General features: G+C 42.2%; 1 protein-coding gene across 1 annotated transcript in view; it reads left to right on the top strand.

Moving 5' to 3' along the window:
- The window catches only part of T265_00925 (hypothetical protein), a gene marked incomplete at both ends in the record, with an annotated part of 85226 nt that overhangs the window by 51160 nt on the left and 10729 nt on the right, over positions 1–23337 (top strand). Inside the window, one exon of the mRNA XM_009164820.1 lies at positions 6160–6459. Within this exon, the coding sequence (XP_009163084.1) occupies positions 6160–6459 (300 nt within the window). The remainder of the gene's footprint in view (positions 1–6159; positions 6460–23337) is intronic.

Here is a 23337-nt window from a genome sequence, read left to right as displayed (position 1 = left end):
CCAGCTGAATCTCTCGTTTATGATGTTCTCAGGCAACTGAGAGCTATTCAGCTGGGTTCCAGGTGAGTCTGTCGAAAGAACCAAATTAGTTTGCAGATGAGTGTATATTCGCTAATTTCGTGCAATTATGGTTTCAAGTAGAACATAAGTTTGACGGAAACCCGGGGACTGCGCCTACCTGATGAGCCCTAAGAAGGACAAAACCGGTCGTCGGCTTGACCAGTTATTATTGGCCAGAATTTTCTAATTAAGAAGACAGTTGGTTTGACCATGCACAACATTTTTTGGGTTTATGGCTTCCGAATGCGATCAGTATTGAACGGTTAGATGAAACCCAAATTCGTAAGACCGAAGGCTTTGAATTTTATCCAACATATGTGTTATCATAGTGCAGTAATAAACACGAACAACTTGGCGAACCTAAATGATGAGAAATCCCCGCCAAACAAACTGACTAGCAGTCTAAATCAGCAGCAGATTGCTCGACTGAAAAAAGACCGCTAGAATAAAAAATACTCCACTGCATAGTTGAGAAACCAGGGCCAGTTCAAGATCATGTTTTAGGCAACTGTAAACGCAGAAAGGGAACACAGCAATGTGGAGAGAAATACTGGCTCAATAATAGGTGAATTCTGTGACTGGAATCAGTCGGTCAGTATTATCATGATTCACACAAATTTTCTGTACCTTTTCGTGCTATTTTTGTAGCGCTGACTCCAAAGTGCCCATTTTTGTCTACTTTGACTTTGGCGCGTAATGTTTTACGCACTGCTACTCAGAACTCACAAAGCTGTGTACTGGTGTAACGATGGGTACTACTGATGGGGCATGCGAGTAGTATGTTTTCTCGCGTCTCTTGAAAAGTGAGATCTATTACGAAATTTATGAAGTCGCTCTGCAGTATTTGCTTGCTTTTGAGTAAAAGTCCATGAATATCCAGGAAAGTTTAGGAAGACGCATTCAAAGAGAAGATGGATACTCAGTGTTCGTAAACAAAATTCACATGAGAGCTTTGCTTCCCTGTCTAATAGTCTGTAAATGTTCAGTGGGTGTTTTCTGATAAATAGTTCCTCAGCGAAGGCCTTCGTCCTTTCACTGGTAGTCCACTTTGAGCATGGTATGCTAGACATCTGATCGCTTACATCCTTCCGCGCTGTCCCTAACCCAAACTGCCTCTGAACTTCCATTGATAGTTCATCATTTATGAGTCCGCAGAACTTGATGAGTGAAACTTTACACTTTCCAAACATGATCAAACGAAATTTTTAACAGAATTGTCAATTTTCTGGAGACTGCTGGATAGGGGACGTTTGAAAACCCAGTCCAAAAGGGGCTACACGACTCATCCGGAAGTCGCAGAATATTGCATACCATTAACGGTTCGTCGTATGCCTGACCTTCAGAATCGGTTCTCATGAATAGCGAACTATGGAAGATGGATGAGCTACAGTAGAGACCCGGTCGCGTTGTCTCTAATGTCTGGTTCCATTAGCTGAGTCATTCTGGGTTAAAAGCATTCTGGGTTGTGGACATGGCAACTAGCGGGTCCGTGTTTTTTTACAACTGGCTTTCAGCAACAAAGCAATGCACGTTATATCGTTTATCTTGTTGTTTTTACATGCGTGATTGGTTTCTCGGGGCAGCAAAACTCCATCAGCTAACCCGTGCCTGGTAGACTTTATCCTATCAGACATTTGTTTTCTCAGTGTTGGGAGAATCCAGAAGAATAAAGGTGTCATTCTCGGTGTTTTCGCGCGAAATAGATTCAAATTCAAATTTTACAGCCAACAGTTGTTTATACAAGGCACCAATTTCCTTGCCCCGAGTCAGCCTTCAGTTAGTTGTGTATTGTAAGATAGGACGTGTGTAACAGGAACGAGCTTGTGGTAGGCAAGCATGTTGTTACTGACTGCCGCTGTCTGCATTTCTTGCTCCATTCATCTTATATAATGTTCGATCTAAGTCTAAACACTTGTGTAGGGTAAAATCTATCTATCTATCTATCTATCTATCTATCTATCTATCTATCTATCTATCTATCTATCTATCTATCTATCTATCTATCTATCTATCTATCTATCTATCTATCTATCTATCTATCTATCTATCTATCTATCTATCTATCTATCTATCTATCTATCTATCTATCTATCTATCTATCTATCTATCTATCTATCTATCTATCTATCTATCTATCTATCTATCTATCTATCTATCTATCTATCTATCTATCTATCTATCTATCTATCTATCTATCTATCTATCTATCTATCTATCTATCTATCTATCTATCTATCTATCTATCTATCTATCTATCTATCTATCTATCTATCTATCTATCTATCTATCTATCTATCTATCTATCTATCTATCTATCTATCTATCTATCTATCTATCTATCTATCTATCTATCTATCTATCTATCTATCTATCTATCTATCTATCTATCTATCTATCTATCTATCTATCTATCTATCTATCTATCTATCTATCTATCTATCTATCTATCTATCTATCTATCTATCTATCTATCTATCTATCTATCTATCTATCTATCTATCTATCTATCTATCTATCTATCTATCTATCTATCTATCTATCTATCTATCTATCTATCTATCTATCTATCTATCTATCTATCTATCTATCTATCTATCTATCTATCTATCTATCTATCTATCTATCTATCTATCTATCTATCTATCTATCTATCTATCTATCTATCTATCTATCTATCTATCTATCTATCTCTGTCTATTAGCTATTTAATTAATTAATTAGCTAGCTCCACGGACGGAGCTGTACTATCTGAAAGCGCGGCAGAGGAATATCCTAAAGGATAACTTTTTCAATTTCAAGGATTGTACCTGCTGGACGTCACAGGTCACAGTTTGAGCAAGCCAATCCGGAGAACATAAATCCTCCACGGGATTGTTCCTCTTACATCCATTTCAAAGCTCTGTCCTACACAACTCGTCAAGCGATTTGTTTCTAAACCCTCCACCCTTGATTTATTTAGGTTTTCACACAGTGAAAATCAACATAAACCGGAATGCCGGTAAAATGAGATTCATCTTCCAACTGAGATCCCGTCCTGTTACTGAAATGTAGAACTGCTTCACACTAATTTCGAGCCAAGAATATCGACTGAAAATTCCTCATACTATCAGCCCAATATCAGCCACTTAGGGTATCATTGATGTGGTGACCACGTGATGTGAATCCCCTGGTTAAAGGATCACTGACGCTATATCTTGCCTAGCCGCGAATCGATCGCACTGCTGGTCAGCTGTTCGTGGTCGAACTATTGCTATCCTATAGGTCCCTGGTTTGAATTTCCACCAGGATTTGTGAGACGCGTACTACTGATGATTTCCAGTCAGGGCAGACCGGCTGCAAGATGCTTCTCAGCTTCTAAGCGTAGTGTGGCTTCACACACACGCAGGATGAACTATCGACTGAAGTAGATTGGAACCACTGGTGCTTCTCATCTGGTCACGCTTTCACTACCACCGACTACTATAACCGGGGACTTGATCGTCTGACAACAGAAAACAATGCAACATTTGAGTACCACAATTAGAATTCTCCGGTCACTCTGTCAAGTGCCGACTTGATTTGCAGTCGCGTGCAACCATTCAGCACATCAGTTGGTGCCTACCGTGTCGTGACATGTAAGCAAAGCGGTCGCTGAGAACTGAGGTCACGACCGCTCATATTTGATTAACTTTGGATATCCGCATACCTACAAACTACCGCAAACCAATCTGTCTGAAAGCCGCTTTTCAACTGGACCGTGGTTCACTTCACCTTGTTTGTTTTCAATGCACTGGCGGCTGTTTCCATTTGTGAGTTTTCCGAAGTATGACACTGTAGTGGGTCACCCGAGAGCCATTCTTGCTACAGTTATACTCTCAGGATAGAATGGTTGTCCTGATGTTCATCTCTAAACTTTCAAAACTGTGCTATACTCAGGAGGCTTGGAGCAGACGTGGACAGTGTTGGCTAAGTCCCAAACACTCCGTTTGAAACCTTCACCAACAAACCAAGATGAAACGTTGGTGCGTAAAACTGGGACAGATAATTAGCGGCAAATCTTTTCCAAAAGCTTTTCCTTGTGTAGGAGAGACTTGACCTTTTCTCGCAGGTGACTGTATAAAAGACAGTTTGACCTTGCAGAGCTGTTAATGAGAAGCGCCCATCATGAGATCGAACAACCAATCCATCAAGAATTGATTCCCCAAGATGATTCTCATCATTATAATTCTTCAAAAGACAAGAACGTCACGAAAGTCCCTCACGAAATGATTGCTGAGTATCTTACCTGACCACCAAAAACACGAAATTGATGATGTCTTTTGATTTTACTCTGTCATACAAATGTCCAATTTTAAAACTGCTGGCGAAAATCAAAACGAGTGTTCAAGGACACATCGAATTTGTACTTCGGATGGAAGACGCTCTCCCGTAGAGTTTTCTCCCTCTTTTCTATAGAGTCTAAAATCAGGGGGAGGTCTTATTTCGAAGGCACCGAAATCTTACCAATGCATACCAGTGTAACGGTGAGACTGCTGATGGGAAGGCATGCGAGTAGTATGTTTGCCCTTGTAAATTCGCTTTGCGTCTCTTGAAAAGGGAGATCTGCTGCGGAATTTGTGGAGTCGTTTTGTAGCATTTGCTTGGATTTGAGTAATGAGTGATTGGAGTCAATGAATATCCAGAAAAGTTCACTAAGACGCGTTCAGGAGAAGATGGATGTCTAGTTTTTGTAAATAAGATGCAAATAAGAGTTTTGTTTCCCTGTCCAATAGTCTGTAACTGGCCAGTTGGCATTTTCTATGAAATAACTCCGCAGCAAAGGCCTTCTTGCTTTCACCAGTATAGCCTTCTAAGGGGGGGGGTTGTAGATAAAACGATGGATGAGCACAAATACAATTCCTTACATTGGTACAATAATTCCTCAAAGTGAGACGATGATGGAAAATTGGGATAGCTTGCATTTTCCGAGTAAAAGATATGATGACGGTGTGCTGTTCAATCGATTTACATGAATCAAGCATCCGAAAAATGAAGTAACCATTATCCTAAAGGTACCCACCCACTAGGTTGCTGAGAACTCTTCGACAGCTCATGACCTGTTGAACATAAGGTTGATGGAAACTCGGGGACTGCACCTACTTGATGAGCCCCAAAATGGACGAAACCGGTCGTGGGCTGTCGGAAGGTTTTCAGCAACCTTGTGGGTAGCTTCCTTTATCAAAATATACTGCGATACTATGATTCTCGTACCAACGGAAACAAGAGATCGCCTCTATGAAGCACAGTCACTTGGAAAATATCATAAACGAGAGATTAAACTTGATATCAGGCGAGTCTCTCGTGGAAACCAAATTATATTCAAATGGGTGCACCTGTCGAAGTTCACATTATGCTCTACGCAACTCTTCTGAAGATGAAATTAAACCATTGACGTACCCCCATACTTTGTGCATATCTGTCATGCACGAGGGTTGAGATACTGCCAGGTTGCCCAATCCTAGGCCTCATGCTTGTACATGAGATCAGATCCCTCAGCAACATCCGACTGAAGTTAGTACAGTCACCATTGTTTCAACTTGCACAAACTAGTGTGAAACAAAAAAAAACGCTTTTTTCAAAAACGTTTACTGTTTCGCAGGCGCAGCTTAATTCACATAGTCATTTTCCTCCTCGGTAAGAGCTCGTCACTGAGAATTAATTTTTCTTTGAGGTAGCGTTGAGTTCAATGGATCATTCTTGTATAAAGAATCCGAATACACAGATCCTTTTGTATACCTTCATACAGACCTCCCAATTGGTCTGTTTTCGAGAACCTAGGGTTGGCGGAACCTCGGGGACTGCGTCTACCTGATGAGCCCCAAGAAGGGTGAAACCAGTCATGGGTTGCCGAAGAGTTTTCAGCAACCCTGTGAGTGGTTTCCTTTAGGAAAAGGTCTGTTTTCACCCACGATTGTCAATCTTATGTACGCCGACGGAGCGTTTCGTTACAAATGGAGGTTTGATTTTCACACGCCGTCGTACATTTTCTATTTTAGTTGATTTAAAAGTAAGTATGGGTGACGTGCGACCTCGCTTACTGGGCTTTGGCTCACGAGCTTTCTTTCTGTTTCCCATCCACAGAGATTTTCATGAATCACCGTCGAACGGTGCCTTCATAGAGTGCTCACTAGAAACAAAGGCAGCAGCTGCTGGCCTCCTCGCTTTGGTCACAGTCTGCCGATTAAACTCACATTTCGTACAAACTATCACTTGTTCGTCTTTGAATGAGCTCTTTGAGCGATCGAACGACCACATTTTCGGGTCCAAGATCACAGATGGTTCGAACGCTATTCGTGTTTGCCATGATCTGATCAATATTGCGTTCATGATCTGTCGTGGGACAGACCTATGTTTTGCCATCCCGACCGACGAGTACTATAAGTTCGTGTGATGCGCTCTGAAGAAACAAACAGGTTTTCTTACATGCTTTATTGTGCAGTTTATCCACTGAGAGCTCGGAAAATTGGTAATTGATCAGATGGCTGTTGATCTGTTCGCCGAGCTTGACAATTGATTTGCAAACGTTTCCTCACCATTCGAGGAGACATCTTCAGTGCGCTGTTGGTTGGGTAGTTCCTCTCTTCGTGCCTGCTCTTATATAGTCTATAAAGAGCAGCCTTTGCGTTGTAACCTGGATTCTGGTTGGTCCGATCTTAATCTGTGTTGAGTTGTGGTTTGTATTTCCTGCCGTCCATTGTTGTCTCTTCCGGTTGGCCCAACAACAACAATGGACGGCAGGAAATACAAACCACAACTCAACACAGATTAAGATCGGACCAACCAGAATCCAGGTTACAACGCAAAGGCTGCTCTTTATAGACTATATAAGAGCAGGCACGAAGAGAGGAACTACCCAACCAACAGCGCACTGAAGATGTCTCCTCGAATGGTGAGGAAACGTTTGCAAATCAATTGTCAAGCTCGGCGAACAGATCAACAGCCACCTGATCAATTACCAACTAATGCACCCAAGCTATCAATATTCCAACACAACACCAGCTCGGAAAATGCCTATATCACATTTTCGCCTTCTAGGGAATAAAGCGCACTCTTTCTGGGAGTGCGTTCTCCCAGGAAGTCTACACCTCTTTCATACTACGAACAGCAGAATACGGCGAACTTCACTCTTCTTGAAGGCTTTCTGCCATTCTGGTTAATCTCAGTGCTTCACCACAAGCGCATCAAGAATCTTTGCCGGGTGATGTTGCGGACCATTCCTTGCTTGGAATTAACCAACTACAATGAAAACAGTTTTACTTGTAAATAGAGAAGAGAAATCATTCAACCAACATTTGGGATGGAAATCGCGCTATGATAGTTGATGAATAGACCATCTGTAAAAGATACACCACTTCTCCTATACAAGCGTCCACCCCTCCCCGCAGAACGAACACCCGTTTTTTGGAGTTCGCGCTGCTTAAGTTCAGTATACCGCTAATTTGGGATGAGATCGTCTGAACTTTAGTCATTCTGAGAAAACAAGTTCCAAAAAAATTTCCTTTTCGAAAGTTGTACCACTTTCGGATCATCCACAATACTTCCCAAATCATTGGCTTTCACACCAGTGACCACTATCCAGTTTCACTGACGTCCGGACGTTTCAACAACTGTCGCAGCCCGATTGCTGGTCGGCTCACGATGGTGCAGTGACAAACCCTAACATTCAGCTATATCGGGGGAAAAGACAGTAAAAAGGAAGGCTTCAAAAACCACTACAAAAGAGTATGGGGTCACATATTTCCATAGATACGTGGAGTTTCTGAGAGGCCACACTCTTGGAATAATTACTATGGAACATATGATAAACTCGTGAACCATTGGTGAACCAAATTTTTACACAGTTGTTTTATTCATATCCATTTATTTCTCAAAAATTTTGACGCACCAGCTATCTGATCCGATATTGAACGTAGTGGTTCTTCCACGAGGAAGACCAAAATGTTGCAATCGATAACCCTTCTCATTCTTACAAAGTTTGATAACAAATAAGCGTATGGTGTTCTATAACGACATATACTGCATTTGCGGTCTTTCGCAATCCATTCTCCAGTCATTACGTTTGTGAAAATAACCTCTTTCGGAATCTTGAGTTCGCGCTTTGTCAGGTGACTCCGAGAATCAGTGAGCAACTTACTTCCTCATGAACCGACGAACTTCCGGATAGACACCACGACATCAGCCAGTGCGAACAAAGTGCACTTTGCAGGACATCACGCCAGACACACCTCAGTCACGCAGTTCAGATCATATGGTCATGTGCTAACGTGCTGCTCGAGTGAACATATACAGAGCAAATCGTAAGGTTTCGTTCTTTGCTGAACAGAGCATTTACATTTTGGTGGCGATCAATACTCCATCGTGTGACCGAAGTTCACCCACGCCGAAAATCCTTGTGGTTCTTGTTTTAGGCATAGGTGAAGACAAGCTTAAGTCCCGGGGGGTTCCTGTAGTTCAGTTGGATTTGACGACACCAAGGCAAACTAGCAGTTAAAACAAGTCAAAATTCCTCGCCGCATGAGTAACGGACCGTCAGACTCAGTGTTTCTAATCCAGGCGGTTGGTGAATGAATGTGTGATAAAACGCACGGTTTCACCCATAACTAGTAAGCTATCAATATAGGCGATGAAGTCCAGCTTCCAGTTTCAGCCAGGCAGTTCCACTTCATACAGAGGTCAATCCTGGCAATCGTGAACACAGCAAGACGATTAAATTAACGTCTCATTCAATCTCGGGCTGACGATATCCTCTCGTTTAGTGTTGAAACGTTTGAAGTTTAATTACCAAGCTTGGCGAATAGATCAACAGTCAACGAATGGCTAGTAAGTAAGCTAGTCTAGTAATTTAAATAGAGGCGACTCCAATGTCGCTCCTAAAGCGGATTTTTGGTCGTTTCACTCGACTGGCACTGCCCCGAGTAATCAATACCTACATCCGACCCACCATGGAGTATGCTATACAAGCTTGGTCACCATGGCTTCAAAAAGACATAATTCTTCTACAGCGAATATATCATCGAGCCAAGAAGCTGGTAATTGGATTGCATAATAAACCATACGAAGACAGGATTGCCAGTCTCAACCTATTTGACTTCTACTATCGGCGCATCAGGGGAGACCTAATTCTAACATATAATACACTGAAGACACCTAATCATCCGCTGAAAAATCTTTTTGTCCGACGTCGACCACGAACGGGCAGGAGGCATGACTTTTTGCTCGCGGTACCTCACTCGAGGGTGAACCGTCGACGGAACTTTTTTGCAGTCCGTGTATGTTTCATTTGGAACTCCCTACCTCCCAGTGTTGTACATCCGCCGAGTTTAAACATTTTCAAGAACAATTTAGATGCATATCTTATGTCCAAACCGAATCCGGAACTGTGTAACTCCATGTGATACTCAGCAAACATTACGCATATTTTTGCGTCCCTTTGTATATATACGTTCACCGGTCGTTCGTTGTAAAGTTAACTGTTTTTTAGACCATTAAACCTTGAATTACCTTGAATCTGGTAGCGGGGGGAAGACTAGAAATCCACTAGGCAGGCGCCGACAATTCTGACCTGTTTCTAGGGTAGTTAAATATACACGTAATTCGGTAATGCTGGTGAGAACCATAAAAAAGAATACCGTAGAAAACTGGGCATCTGGCCCCAATATCTGAGGGACACGTTTAACAGTAACCTCAGCTAGTCTACGATAAATTGTCGTTTGCGAACACGCATTCGATACTACCTCAGTGATGTAAAGGATTACCACAGATGGATGATTTTTCGAAGAGCACCACGGATTAGGTGACAATTAGCTTTCCGAGTTTGCTTGCTCTATACATGAAGTTGTGTTTATTCTCAGTATGTTTTATTCACTTTTTTGCTGGCCATGCCCTATGTTTGAAGATCTGTCAGCCCGGTTCGTATATATCCTTTTGAACTTTCTGACACCGTGAAATGCGTGGCCTCTTTTCAAAGATTACCCGAACACTTTGTGTGACTGTCGCGTCTCGTGAAGTTGAGCATACATTCCAGCAAGACACTTTCACGAAGAATTTTATAGGATGAGGCATGTTGACCGAGTCCGATCTTGAGATTCTCTCTGCGCCAACTCACATGAAATTTCCAACTAAAATCTCCATACAACTGCTGCTTTCTTACCGGGAATTATGAGACACTTCACATCTCAAGAAACTCGGAGTATTCCTAACTTGCGACCTTCCGGCCAATGATTGAACATTCAATCGTTCGGCCACCAGCAGCACTCGCACTTATGCAGTCTGGAGCCACTCATCTCTAAATCACAGAATCCACACTACGTAGTCACGTATTGAACGGTGCTGCGGGTGAAAAATTATCCGAGCGACATGAAATTTTTGGATGTCAGAAGCATGCAGCAGATTTCTACAACTCCAACCCCAGTCCTCCAGACTAAAGTCGTTCCACTTGGAACGGGACAGGCTGTTAAAGCATTTTCGGTAACCTTGTAAGTAGTTTTCCTCTAGAAAATATACACACTGGAACGTGAATTGGCCGTGGTGTAGCACACTCAGCTGAGTCTCTCGCTCACATCAGTGAAATTTGCTGGTGAACGCTTGTCTTAGACTCTTCCAACACAGGCGGTGAGAAAAGAAAGAAGAAAGAAACGTTCAACTGTAGCACCCTTCAGGTGGCTAACTGCCACACCACCCGAAGGTTGCACGAGGAATGGGATACTGTCAGGTTGCCCAAGCCTAGACAGGGGAAGTCGAGTTGCAGAGTTCGGGTTCGAACCAATGACCTTCCGGTTAATAAATTCGCGCTGTAACCACTTGGGCCATCTCGCCCCAGCGGTGGGTGATTAATGCGTCCAATTTCACTCAAGAGAATATTAGATATTGTACGTAATCTATTGATTCACGAAATCCCCGGTCGTTAGGTCTGTGGTCAGACAGTGGCATTTGTGCTGTCTTTTAAGTTAAAAATATGGGTTAGAATCTTTGATGAAAAGACGCAAGGGAGGATGTTTTCTAACGCTGTGAAAGCAAAATTTGTTAAACCGAATACTTGGGCGTCATGATGTTAGTTCAATCAGGCTGAATTGGTTCGTAACCAAAAAGACAAACCACACCACCTACTAACAGCAGATGAGACTACAGGGGAAGAACAGAGTTCGAATATCCGCAGGAAAGTAAATAAGTAGGCAGTTAATCAAGTAACTAGCTAACTAACTAACTAACTAACTAACTAACTAACTAACTAACTAACTAACTAACTAACTAACTAACTAACTAACTAACTAACTAACTAACTAACTAACTAACTAACTAACTAACTAACTAACTAACTAACTAACTAACTAACTAACTAACTAACTAACTAACTAACTAACTAACTAACTAACTAACTAACTAACTAACTAACTAACTAACTAACTAACTAACTAACTAACTAACTAACTAACTAACTAACTAACTAACTAACTAACTAACTAACTAACTAACTAACTAACTAACTAACTAACTAACTAACTAACTAACTAACTAACTAACTAACTAACTAACTAACTAACTAACTAACTAACTAACTAACTAACTAACTAACTAACTAACTAACTAACTAACTAACTAACTAACTAACTAACTAACTAACTAACTAACTAACTAACTAACTAACTAACTAACTAACTAACTAACTAACTAACTAACTAACTAACTAACTAACTAACTAACTAACTAACTAACTAACTAACTAACTAACTAACTAACTAACTAACTAACTAACTAACTAACTAACTAACTAACTAACTAACTAACTAACTAACTAACTAACTAACTAACTAACTAACTAACTAACTAACTAACTAACTAACTAACTAACTAACTAACTAACTAACTAACTAACTAACTAACTAACTAACTAACTAACTAACTACCTAACTAACTAACTAACTAACTAACTAACTAACTAACTAACTAACTAACTAACTAACTAACTAACTAACTAACTAACTAATAACTAACTAACTAACTAACTAACTGGCTAACTAACTAACTAGCTAAATAAATAAATAGTCAAATAAGTAGGTGAGTAAAATTAATCAGTTCTACATAACAACTATTAGCAGATAGTCAGTCTAAATCATCTGCCTATTGCCAGCTGGTCACATGAGTTTAAAAGGTGATGTTCGAAGGTCTTGGACTTGAATCTCCTCAAGTTGTAAGGCATTCATGCAGATGATTCATGGTACGAAACTTTCAGGCTAGGGCAGGAAGCGCGCCAAGTTCCAATAAATTGTGGTTTTGTATTACTGCCGTTCACTTTTGCATGACTTGGAACGTTTGCTTCTGCATAGATAGCTTTTACGGGATAGCAGAAGCAAGGAAACTGGTAGTGACTTTGAACCGTAAAGGACACTACTGAAAGGACACTGCTGAAAACCCTTCGACAGCCCACGACCGGTTTCGCCCTTCTTGGGGCCCATCATGCAGGCGGAGTCCTCGAGTTTCCGTCAACCTTTTGTTCTAGTTGAATCCAAATTGGACTGATTTCGACGAATACATTCATTTGCAAATCAATCTGGTTTTAACGACAGACTCAAGTGAATCTCCTGTTGAACCCTACTCTCTTATTCACAATTTGTTTGGCAAAGCACAGTTCTGCTGTTAACCTGGTATTAGTAACTGACGGATGACAGATTACGAGAGTGACGATAAGAAACCACTGACAAAGGATCTAAACTATTCTGTTCATCAGAAAAAATGCATGCGCTCTTCCAGTAGTGGATTGAGGTGTTGGAGACGACTTCTGCCAGTATATTTTGCTTTGTCTGATTATTTGAGATCTGCGTCGGTAGTGTCGTGTCATTTAATGCGTACGCTTTAATGGTACTTTTGTCTGCACACTACGAGCAAGAATAGATCATTCGTTTAACTATGCAATCTCAGTTGCTCGGTTTTATGACTTCGACGATCTGAACCAGTAGGTGACAAAAATTTGTGCACGTCGATTCCCCCAGCCGAGGGTTTTTTAACTGCCCTTCTAGTTGTTATGTACTTTGGTAATTCCGGATCTGAAGAACTGTGTCCTCTGGCCACATGATCCTGCTCAGTCTGACCGCTTGGCTCAATCGGAATGCTCAAACAACCGCAGTGCACACCGTCAAAAGCGCAATGTGCCGAAACGATGAGAAACTCTGGCTTGGAGTGATCTATTTACGCGACAAAAATGGGACTTTGGTGTGCTCGGAGGTTCTTAGTTATAAACTTACATTGTCTGTCCTGATAAGATTGAAATGTTCCTTCAGAAAAGAGGTTTATAAAGCAACTGATCTGGTGTTTTTTCATGTTACTGAAAGAGCTTTGCAGGAATTTATGGGGACTTTCGTGCCGTGGCCTTTACTTGTATTCTCTATGTCATTCTTTGTCAGGCAAGGAACTGAATTATTGAATGAACCTTTAAAGGGATGAATGACCCCAATTTTGAAAGAACTAAACCCAGGTTGCTACTGACGAAGCTAAAATGCAACTGTTTGAATTTCATGTTTGATTTGAAGCCTCGTAGGTTGGCATTCCTTGTTTTTTCCATTTCCTTAGATACGTTTGTGAGTGGCTCAGAGAAGAACATCCACGATTTGGCTTCTTGAACGACACCAGACATATAAACGACTCAGAATTTCAGTAGTCCTGGACTTCCAAGAAGCATTCGACTCAGCTGATTGGTCTGTTCTCCTTAAAAAAGTTAGCTCAGCAAGGAATGGGCCGGAATATATCGTAAGCTCCTTGTATTTAAAAACTTTCGGGTATGTGGGAGCTCTCCAAAAAGCTTCCGTACACAAAGTGGGAACCGACAGGGATGCCACTTTTCTCCATTCCTATTCGATTTCATGGTTGACGAGATAATACACTGAGCGCTGGATGGTTTTGAAAACTCCTCTGGTCTACGCTGCTGACAGAGACCTTATCGATCCGGAATGTGTAGACAACATCATTGTCCTTTTGGAAGAGAAAAAGACACAAGTGTTTCTGGATGAATTGACCAAGGTTATCAGGTCGCTTGGCGTGCATTTTGCACTCACGACTTCTAAGGTCATATTCCTGGACATGCAGTCATTGTATATGTCACTTAAGATTTAAGGAGAGGTACTCAAATTTGTGGAGTGCCTTACGTAGTTTCTAGGTTGTACAAGTTCCCACGACAATGCGACAGTTGAGGTAAATGCATGAACCTCTAAGACTCGGGTCGCAGCTGCCCATTTCAGACACTTATGTCGGCAAAGCGGTATAGTCCTAAATTTCAAAGGACGTGTGTATCGGGCTACAGTAGGGACTGCTTTGTTGTAGGGCTGTGAGATATGGCCCCTGCGAGTAGCCAGAATGTGAGTTCTCCACGTTTTCTATCATTGTTGTCTGGAAACCACCTTTCGCGTTGGCAACGGGGCACTTAGAAAGCAAGTTTTCGGCTTCAGTCTAGGAATGTTTCTAGCACCAAAGCTGCACTGGTCTTGTCGTGTATTGCGCATGCCGAATCCTTGTTTGCCAAAAAGAGAGTGGCTTTCCGCGCTTAATTCAGAGTGGTGCAAGCAGGAAAGTGGCCGAACTATGACCTGACAGAGAGATATGAAAGCCTGACTATTGTCGGTGCTGCTCACCTTCCACGATGGAGTCCGCGCTCTGCATCGTTGGAAGTATTGTAAGATGTGGTTGCTAACCGACGTCAACGGCGTTGTCACTGCTGTCAGTTTCTATCCAGTCTGTCGTAACGAATGACTGTTGCTGTGGGCACTTTGGGAACATTGCGGTAGACTAGTACTAAGCCCCCTGCCATCCACTTTTATTTTTTCTTCAAGTAACTTATGGTTTTGCGGCATTGTTGAGCTCTGATATTGTGCTGTTGCTAATGACGATTGGTCTGGGAGTGCTACAATCACTACGGCATCAATCAGTTGAATCTTTTGTCAGGAAATTCTTGCGTACCACTCAAAGTGTACCACTAGTGAAGGAACCAATTTGACCGAAATAAGTATGTGTAGATGGAGAGATGAAATTCGAAGGAAACGCCATGCGGTATAACCGAACGCAGAAATATATTGCCTTTTGTGAGTAACATCCACAATCCACACAGCGTTCCTCTTAAGCGAAAGCAATTTTTCAGTTCACCGAGACTGAAATATGACACGCATTCAAACCCAAAAAGTGTAAATTACCATAGTGGGTTTGCAGAAACTACTCAAAGGGAGGGGGTACTCTTTAGAGGTGTCCAAGGTGTACTACGCTTTGTCGGAAACTTTGTTTCACCTGAAGATACGTTCTGGGCAGTTGCCTAGGCACAACCGAGTCAATCAACCGTAGCACATCAAATTCGACATGACACATGTGCGCGCATGTTTGTACGCACACATTTCTGGCTGTCTGTAAACCACAGACGACCTTGTGTGTAAGTTCTTCAGACAAAGCACCTGAAACACTACGACAGTGATGGCCGTGCTTTTGGTTGAGGTGTAGAAAGCCGTAGGTGTCGTGGTGAGAGGTGATGTTGACTCACCTATCCATAACCGTATGGTGACAAAGTACGCCAAGAGCCTTTGTCTGTCTGCTCGGTGAGCTCCAAGAAGGACGTAACCGGTCGTGGACTGTTGTAGAGATCTCAAGGGAGTGGCTTGTTCCGTTAAAACATTTTGGCTGTTTTTTCTGAGTTCGGCATAAAAACATGGTCATCCAGATTTTGCCAAAGCCAACTTTACACTCATGTTTTATGTATACGAGGGTTAATCTTCCCTAACAAGCCTAGTGTTCGTGGAACCGTTTCTTCACGTTACTCAATCTCACCCGAATTCATGTGCTTACGGTAGAATTAGAGTCGCAAAACGGGCCCCAAAAGTACTTTCACTAGACAGAAGTCCTACTGTATGGGAAAAAGTCGTAGCGGCAGAGCTTCGTTCAGTTTTTTGTCATGTCACTGGCTTGTGAGTCTCGTTTACTTTGTCTGCGCTTATCGATGGGCAACAGTGAACCAGGTATGACCTTGAGCCTGTCTTCTGATTGGTTAATCTGTTTCTCCTTGCATGTGATGAATGTTCACATGGTTCCGTCGGATCAACATACAACAGATCCGAGTTAGCCCAAGGACACAATGGAAAAATCCTTTGTAGAAGTCAACAGATGACGCGAAACAAAGATGCTGTTATGAATTGCCTGAGGTATACGGAAGGTATATTGCAACCCCTTGGCGGCCATTTTCAAAGTAACCCATATGAATTCTAACCGATCAGTAGAGTAACGCGCAATTGGTTATACCCTCAATATCAATCTTATACCGCAGTCCATTATAGTCTGAATAAACGATTTGTATTTGCAAATCGGTAGGTTGCTTTTTTTTTGACCGATTAACCTCAGATAAACGATTTGTATTTGCAAATCGGTAAGATGACTTTTTTTTTACCGAATTAACCTCAGCTCGGCTTGACAAAAATATGACCGTAACAATCGAAGAAAAAGAAAAGGGCAAGTGGGGAATTAGGGAGTGGGAAATCTGAACAATTTGAGTTGATGACCGAACCCAAATGACTCCCAATTTTAGAGAAGTACGGAATCTCAAGTTAGTAAAATATAGGGATGGTTCGATTGGGCCATTCAAATGTGTATATTTGACATGAATGACAATAATAATGAAAACAGAAAAAATAATTGCACTGTATGCAGTGGCATGGGCAACAAATCACGGAGCAAGTCTGTGATGAGCGCCCAATAAATGCGCGCGGGATTTGATGGGGAGAAGCCCAAGCAGTAGAATGTGACTACATCAAACTTACTTCTCAGTGCTGTTGTCCCCGGGTTTTCACCTTTCGTGGCTTTCAAATGTTGTTACTTTGATCTCTAAGCCTACTTATTAGGTTCCGGAGATACAGAGAATGACGTCCATACGGGTATCGTATCAATCAAGAACAGTCCGTACCTACTGAGACTGATATATTTTATACTTGAATGCAGTTCGCGTAGGGAGTATTGTTCAGTCGGTATGGAATGTGTAATTTTCGGACTTGTAACTACCAGCCACAGAATCACGTGACCTATCCCAGTTTTACCCACTCACCAGCTCTTAAAATGTGGAGGTGAACTTCTTTTGATTCGATTACTTATGCGTGGTAACATTTTAGGGTAAATCGCCTAGTAAACAAGACTGGACGGCAGCGGTGTGATCGGGAGATCTACTATTGTCATTGATGAAAGGAAGATGGCCTTCGCTGCGGAGTTATTCATTAGAGAATGCCAACTGACCGGTTACAGACTATTGGACAGGGAAGCAAAACTCTTATTTGCATCTTATTTACAAAAACTGGAAATCCATCTTCTCCTGTACGCGTCTTCTTGGACTTTCGTGGATATTCCTTGACTCCAATCACTCATTGCTCCAATCCAAGTAAATGTTACAAAGCGACTCCACAAATTCGGTAACAGATCTCCCCTTTTCAAGATACACAAAGCGAAATTCCGCGAACGACACATACTACTCGCATACCTCCCCATCAGTAGCATCACCGTTACACTGGTAGTTAAGGAATCATGTGATCACCCACAGTAGGGGGACTAGGGTCTTGATAGGGATGAAGTTTCCCAGATCTGACAGTAACTCTTCTAATAACCGAGTCTAAGTTACCGGAGTTTTGTTGTTTCCGGGAACTTCGGTTAAGACAGATACTTTGGCTTCTAGCCGGTCAGCATTTGGCCACACACGTGCTTATCAATGACTGAGCACGCTGCCAGAAGTAGGGCCTATGAATAGTCAGAGCGGAAATCTGGGGACATAAACTGATGAATGTTCGATATGTGCCGAAGTGGATCAAACTCATTTATGTTGTTTTTATTTTTCCAAAATACAATGGGTACCAACCATTTGAACGTGAAGGGAATATCTCCTAGGCATTGCGGACTGTATAGGCTGGAGATGACTTAGCACGGATAAATGCTGGAATTCCGAAAAGAAAAATTTGTGATTTTCAGAACGCACTCAAACCTAGCGAATATACACTCATCTGCAAACTAATTTGGTTCTTTCGAGAGACTCACCTGGAACCCAGCTGAATATCTTTCAGTTCCCTGAGAACATCACAAACGAGAGATTCAGCTGGGTTCCAGGTGAGTCTGTCGAAAGAACCAAATTAGTTTGCAGATGAGTGTATATTCGCTAATTTCGTGCAATTTGGTTTCAAGTAGGACGTAAGGTTGACGGAAACCCGGGGACTGCGCCTACCTGATGAGCCCGAAATGGAAGGGCGAAACGGGTCGTGGGCTGTCGATGGATTTTCAGCAACCTTATGAGTAGTACATTACAAACACTCAAACCTAATTCACTTGAATCTACAAATCGATGGATTGAATCACCTTCCAAGAAGCAGTACGGGTCAGAAATGTGCACAAGAATGACAGGTTTAAAGACTACAGGTGTTGTTCTTTCTAAATCTAGATGTGTTCGAAAGAGTTGAGGTAGTATTGTAGTTCTTGACTTCAGTGGTTGCAAATTTATCGAACCGGTCCACACGACCTGAGTATACTGGAAAGTATGACTGAAGATAATCCAACGCTTTAACGTCTTCTTTTCCGATTACTTGTTGCGCATCTTCCTGTTCATCGGTTTGAAGTACAAAGCGATCCTCAGTTTTCTTACACAACTTATTCCTATGTCATACATTCATTTGCAAACCAATTTGGTTTTGCGGGAAACTCACCTGGAACCCAGCTAAATCACTCGTTTATGATGTTTTTAAGCAACCAAATGTACCGCACCAGACCATCTCATGTTTCAGTTGGTGCAGTAGTCAGCAACCTTACGAGTAGTGTGTTACGTTTATTCCCACGTCCTTTCCCACCATACATGCTGCTGTCACCACTCTGCTATTATTAATGCTTTGGACAACCCTCCTCACCGTGACCAAGTGTGATCGGTCTGATCAAACTCGCTTTGTGACACATGTCCTTTCAAACTGTCATGCTCCAGTAAAACTTTACCCAATCTCTCGCTATGCTATCCTTGATGAAAATGAGTGATCAGAAGTGAATGAAAGCTTGTGTACGTTTTGCTCAACGACAAGTGCAAAATTACGAGACCCTCCTTAGAATCTCCCCTGTAAAGCAACTGTCTTGATCGGTACCACCAGTGCTAATTCTATGGCAGCCTTACTGCACCGCAGTTCTCAGTCTTCCTAAACTGTCCGTTTCGCCCTTCCATTTCGGGCTCATCAGGTAGGCGCAGTCCCCGGGTTTCCGTCAACCTTACGTCCTACTTGAAACCAAATTGCACGAAATTAGCGAATATACACTCATCTGCAAACTAATTTGGTTCTTTCGAGAGACTCACCTGGAACCCAGCTGAATATCTTTCAGTTCCCTGAGAACATCACAAACGAGAGATTCAGCTGGGTTCCAGGTGAGTCTGTCGAAAGAACCAAATTAGTTTGCAGATGAGTGTATATTCGCTAATTTCGTGCAATTTGGTTTCAAGTAGGACGTAAGGTTGACGGAAACCCGGGGACTGCGCCTACCTGATGAGCCCGAAATGGAAGGGCGAAACCGGTCGTGGGCTGTCGATGGATTTTCAGCAACCTTATGATTAGTACATTACAAACACTCAAACCTAATTCACTTGAATCTACAAATCGATGGATTGAATCACCTTCCAAGAAGCAGTACGGGTCATAAATGTGCACAAGAATGACAGGTTTAAAGACTACAGGTGTTGTTCTTTCTAAATCTAGATGTGTTCGAAAGAGTTGAGGTAGTATTGTAGTTCTTGACTTCAGTGGTTGCAAATTTATCGAACCGGTCCACACGACCTGAGTATACTGGAAAGTATGACTGAAGATAATCCAACGCTTTAACGTCTTCTTTTCCGATTACTTGTTGCGCATCTTCCTGTTCATCGGTTTGAAGTACAAAGCGATCCTCAGTTTTCTTACACAACTTATTCCTATGTCATACATTCATTTGCAAACCAATTTGGTTTTGCGGGAAACTCACCTGGAACCCAGCTAAATCACTCGTTTATGATGTTTTTAAGCAACCAAATGTACCGCACCAGACCATCTCATGTTTCAGTTGGTGCAGTAGTCAGCAACCTTACGAGTAGTGTGTTACGTTTATTCCCACGTCCTTTCCCACCATACATGCTGCTGTCACCACTCTGCTATTATTAATGCTTTGGACAACCCTCCTCACCGTGACCAAGTGTGATCGGTCTGATCAAACTCGCTTTGTGACACATGTCCTTTCAAACTGTCATGCTCCAGTAAAACTTTACCCAATCTCTCGCTATGCTATCCTTGATGAAAATGAGTGATCAGAAGTGAATGAAAGCTTGTGTACGTTTTGCTCAACGACAAGTGCAAAATTACGAGACCCTCCTTAGAATCTCCCCTGTAAAGCAACTGTCTTGATCGGTACCACCAGTGCTAATTCTATGGCAGCCTTACTGCACCGCAGTTCTCAGTCTTCCTAAACTGTCCACGCAAACAGGATCACCTTGGAGTTCCGGAAACCCCGTGTACTCTCACTTCTGCTGATGCGCGCGGCGGGCTGAGTTTAGCTTTGAGCTAACACAGTATGCTTTGTCAGACAGACGTGGGCGCGTTATTTCCACCTCTTTTCTGAGATGTGTTTTTATTAACAATGTCGCGCGCTTTGTTCGGCAGTAGTGTTTATCGCCACGACCTTGAAAACAAGCTTCGGTGGAGTGGATGTGGTGTGATAAGTTATCGTGGGTAGTTCAGACTGACTGCGTCTACACTATGAACATTCGGGTGATATTTGTCGTATATTAGCGGCATGAAATTATAAAAATATCCATGCAAAAGTGAATTGCAAAGTCATGGGACCAGCATGACTACTCATTGTGATAGCTTGTTACATTAAGGATAATGAGACGATAAAGGCTTCTCAGAACAGATTGATTTATAAATGAGTAAAACCATAAGATTTTCTTAAGCTTTTCAAAAGTATTTTTTCACAGGGATTTCAGCTACACACATAACCTCGGGAACGGTCCTCATATGGGGGGGGGGCGTCAGATTTTTCTGCAAACGGAGCATCCACGGTAGTTTATCCTGTACGTTCCTTCGTCTATGGTGGTTGAGCCGGCCTCCTGGAAAATTTACTACACTCTTATATTAGGTCTTCTCAACCAACCTACGAACGAATGTCACTTTTTCACGAAGAATAACTTGGTAGAGGTCCTACACCAAGAATCCTAGTTCACAGTGTTTCAACCGTTTCAATTCTGCAGGCAATGCATCCACAAGCCAAGAAGATTTTGGGCCGATTTAATAAAGTGAGAACTCAATCAGGAAGACAAATAAAACTCAACCGATTCAACTGGATTTCACTCGCCAACACCAACTTGATTTGAGTGGATGTCCAACTCCACTCACTTACAAGATAAGGTCTGGGGGAACTATGAGATCATACCCGCCAGATAGACAGTCCGAAAGGTCTTGCAGTCAGCTGACGGGAAAATCAACTGAGTTTCAGTCGAGTCGTTGCATTTTTCTCTAACTAAAGTTACTGTACACAAGGCACTAGTTGTTTCAGCTAGAATGACTTTCAAGATAGCGTATTGTCCCTTTGATCAGCACTGCTTGTATCGAGTTTCCGTCGAAAAGATTTCGGAAATCTTGTACAAGCAGTGCTGAATCACTCTGTGAGGTCGTGTCCGGCTAACAGACGGAGTCGGTGTTGTATCCATACTCGGTGCTTTGTTGGTTGGTCTGATTGTGTTCACCAGTTATGGTACGTAGCCCCTTGACTGTTTGCTCTACGTAAACCTCCTTGAAGTCGCTACATGTTGTTTCGTGTTCACAGCACTTAGTCTTTAAGATTTCGTTCATACAGAGATGATCAAGTACAATCGGATGACCTGAGGGCTTGTATTGATTCATGGATGAGCTGACGTTCATAGCTGCGAAAATCAGTCAACGACTGGAGTTCGTTTGTGCATTGCAGACAGGTACATAAAGTTTTTTCGACTGATCGGCATCATTTCCACCTCACCTTCTAAGCAGAAATGGACACTGCCCACAAGATACCACACCGTACTTTGTGCTGGATCGCGACATCCCTGGCACATCAATTCCATCCATAGACCCTCGAGGTACAATTCTTCTATGATGCTTTCCCAACGGATGATGCTGGATATCCATAAAAGTATGCGGTAAAATAAAGGACAAATAGATGAATAATCGTTTGGGGACTTTCGGACAAACCTCGCGCCCGGAAGAAAGGTGTCGTGGAATGAGGTCGAGTAAAGTAGGGACACCAGGGCTGAAAATGTGCCAGCCCACGTAGTTTTTCTGTACTGATCCCTGTCAAGAGCCAGAGAAGTATCGTCACTTTGAAAATGTGCGGATCGCCAACATTTTGTTTCGTGAGTGAGTGAGTGAATAGTTGGATAGGTGGGAAAAGTACTTATTTTTCTCGACAACTTACCAACACAAAAAAACTCGAAAACTTCTTCAAAAGTCGTTTGCTATACCTGCCAACCTCAGTGGACCAAGGTACATAAAACGTGCGAAAAAGTTCAGATGGAGTAGTCCCCACATTCGTTAATTACATCCACTTCGTTTTATTTATTACTCGTAAAACGACCTGCATTTAGAACCTATCAATAACGCTTTTGGTAAAGCTTCACGTCCAAAACGGAACTGTCTATATTTCTGTCTCTCAGTATGTTATGATTGACCGAGAGCTCTTTTCTCAGGAGGCTGAAAGGGTCTAGTGGTTGGGATGACGGTGATGAGATAATCTTCTTTGTCTCTGCCTTCAAATTCTATCCCTCCGTGTAGTGGAAATCTCAAGCTGCCATTCCGAACCAATCAGTCAATGGAAGTAGAGATGATGAACACATTCTCAAGGGTCGAGTCCCTCCGGTTCCACTTAATGAGGCCTTCTCAGGGTATACTGCTCGGCCAACTCAGCTTCAGCAGTGTTCTTCTCGAATCTCATTCGGAAATGAGCTTCAGCAAGGAAGTAGCTGCATTTTTATGATTTTCGGGACATGGATGTCTCGTTTTATCATAAACTTACGAAGTTTTCCTTCACCGGTTTCTTGGAAAAAATTTTTTGTTGGGTCTGTGAGTGATGAAAGACGAGACTGTTGTTCTCATCAGTGACGGCATAGCGGGAGGAAGTTGTGTTGCGTGTCGATTGTTTGGACGGACAAGATTATAGTACAGCCAGATTTTGCGACTTACAAAACTAAGCTTGACAATACTACTAGCTGAAGAGATGTCACATAGATGCGTTTTT

The sequence above is a fragment of the Opisthorchis viverrini genome (genome assembly GCF_000715545.1).
Source record: "Opisthorchis viverrini unplaced genomic scaffold opera_v5_9, whole genome shotgun sequence".
NCBI lineage: Eukaryota > Metazoa > Platyhelminthes > Trematoda > Opisthorchiida > Opisthorchiidae > Opisthorchis > Opisthorchis viverrini.
Note: the sequence above shows the minus strand (reverse complement) of the source record. Positions and strands in the feature narration are given on the sequence as shown.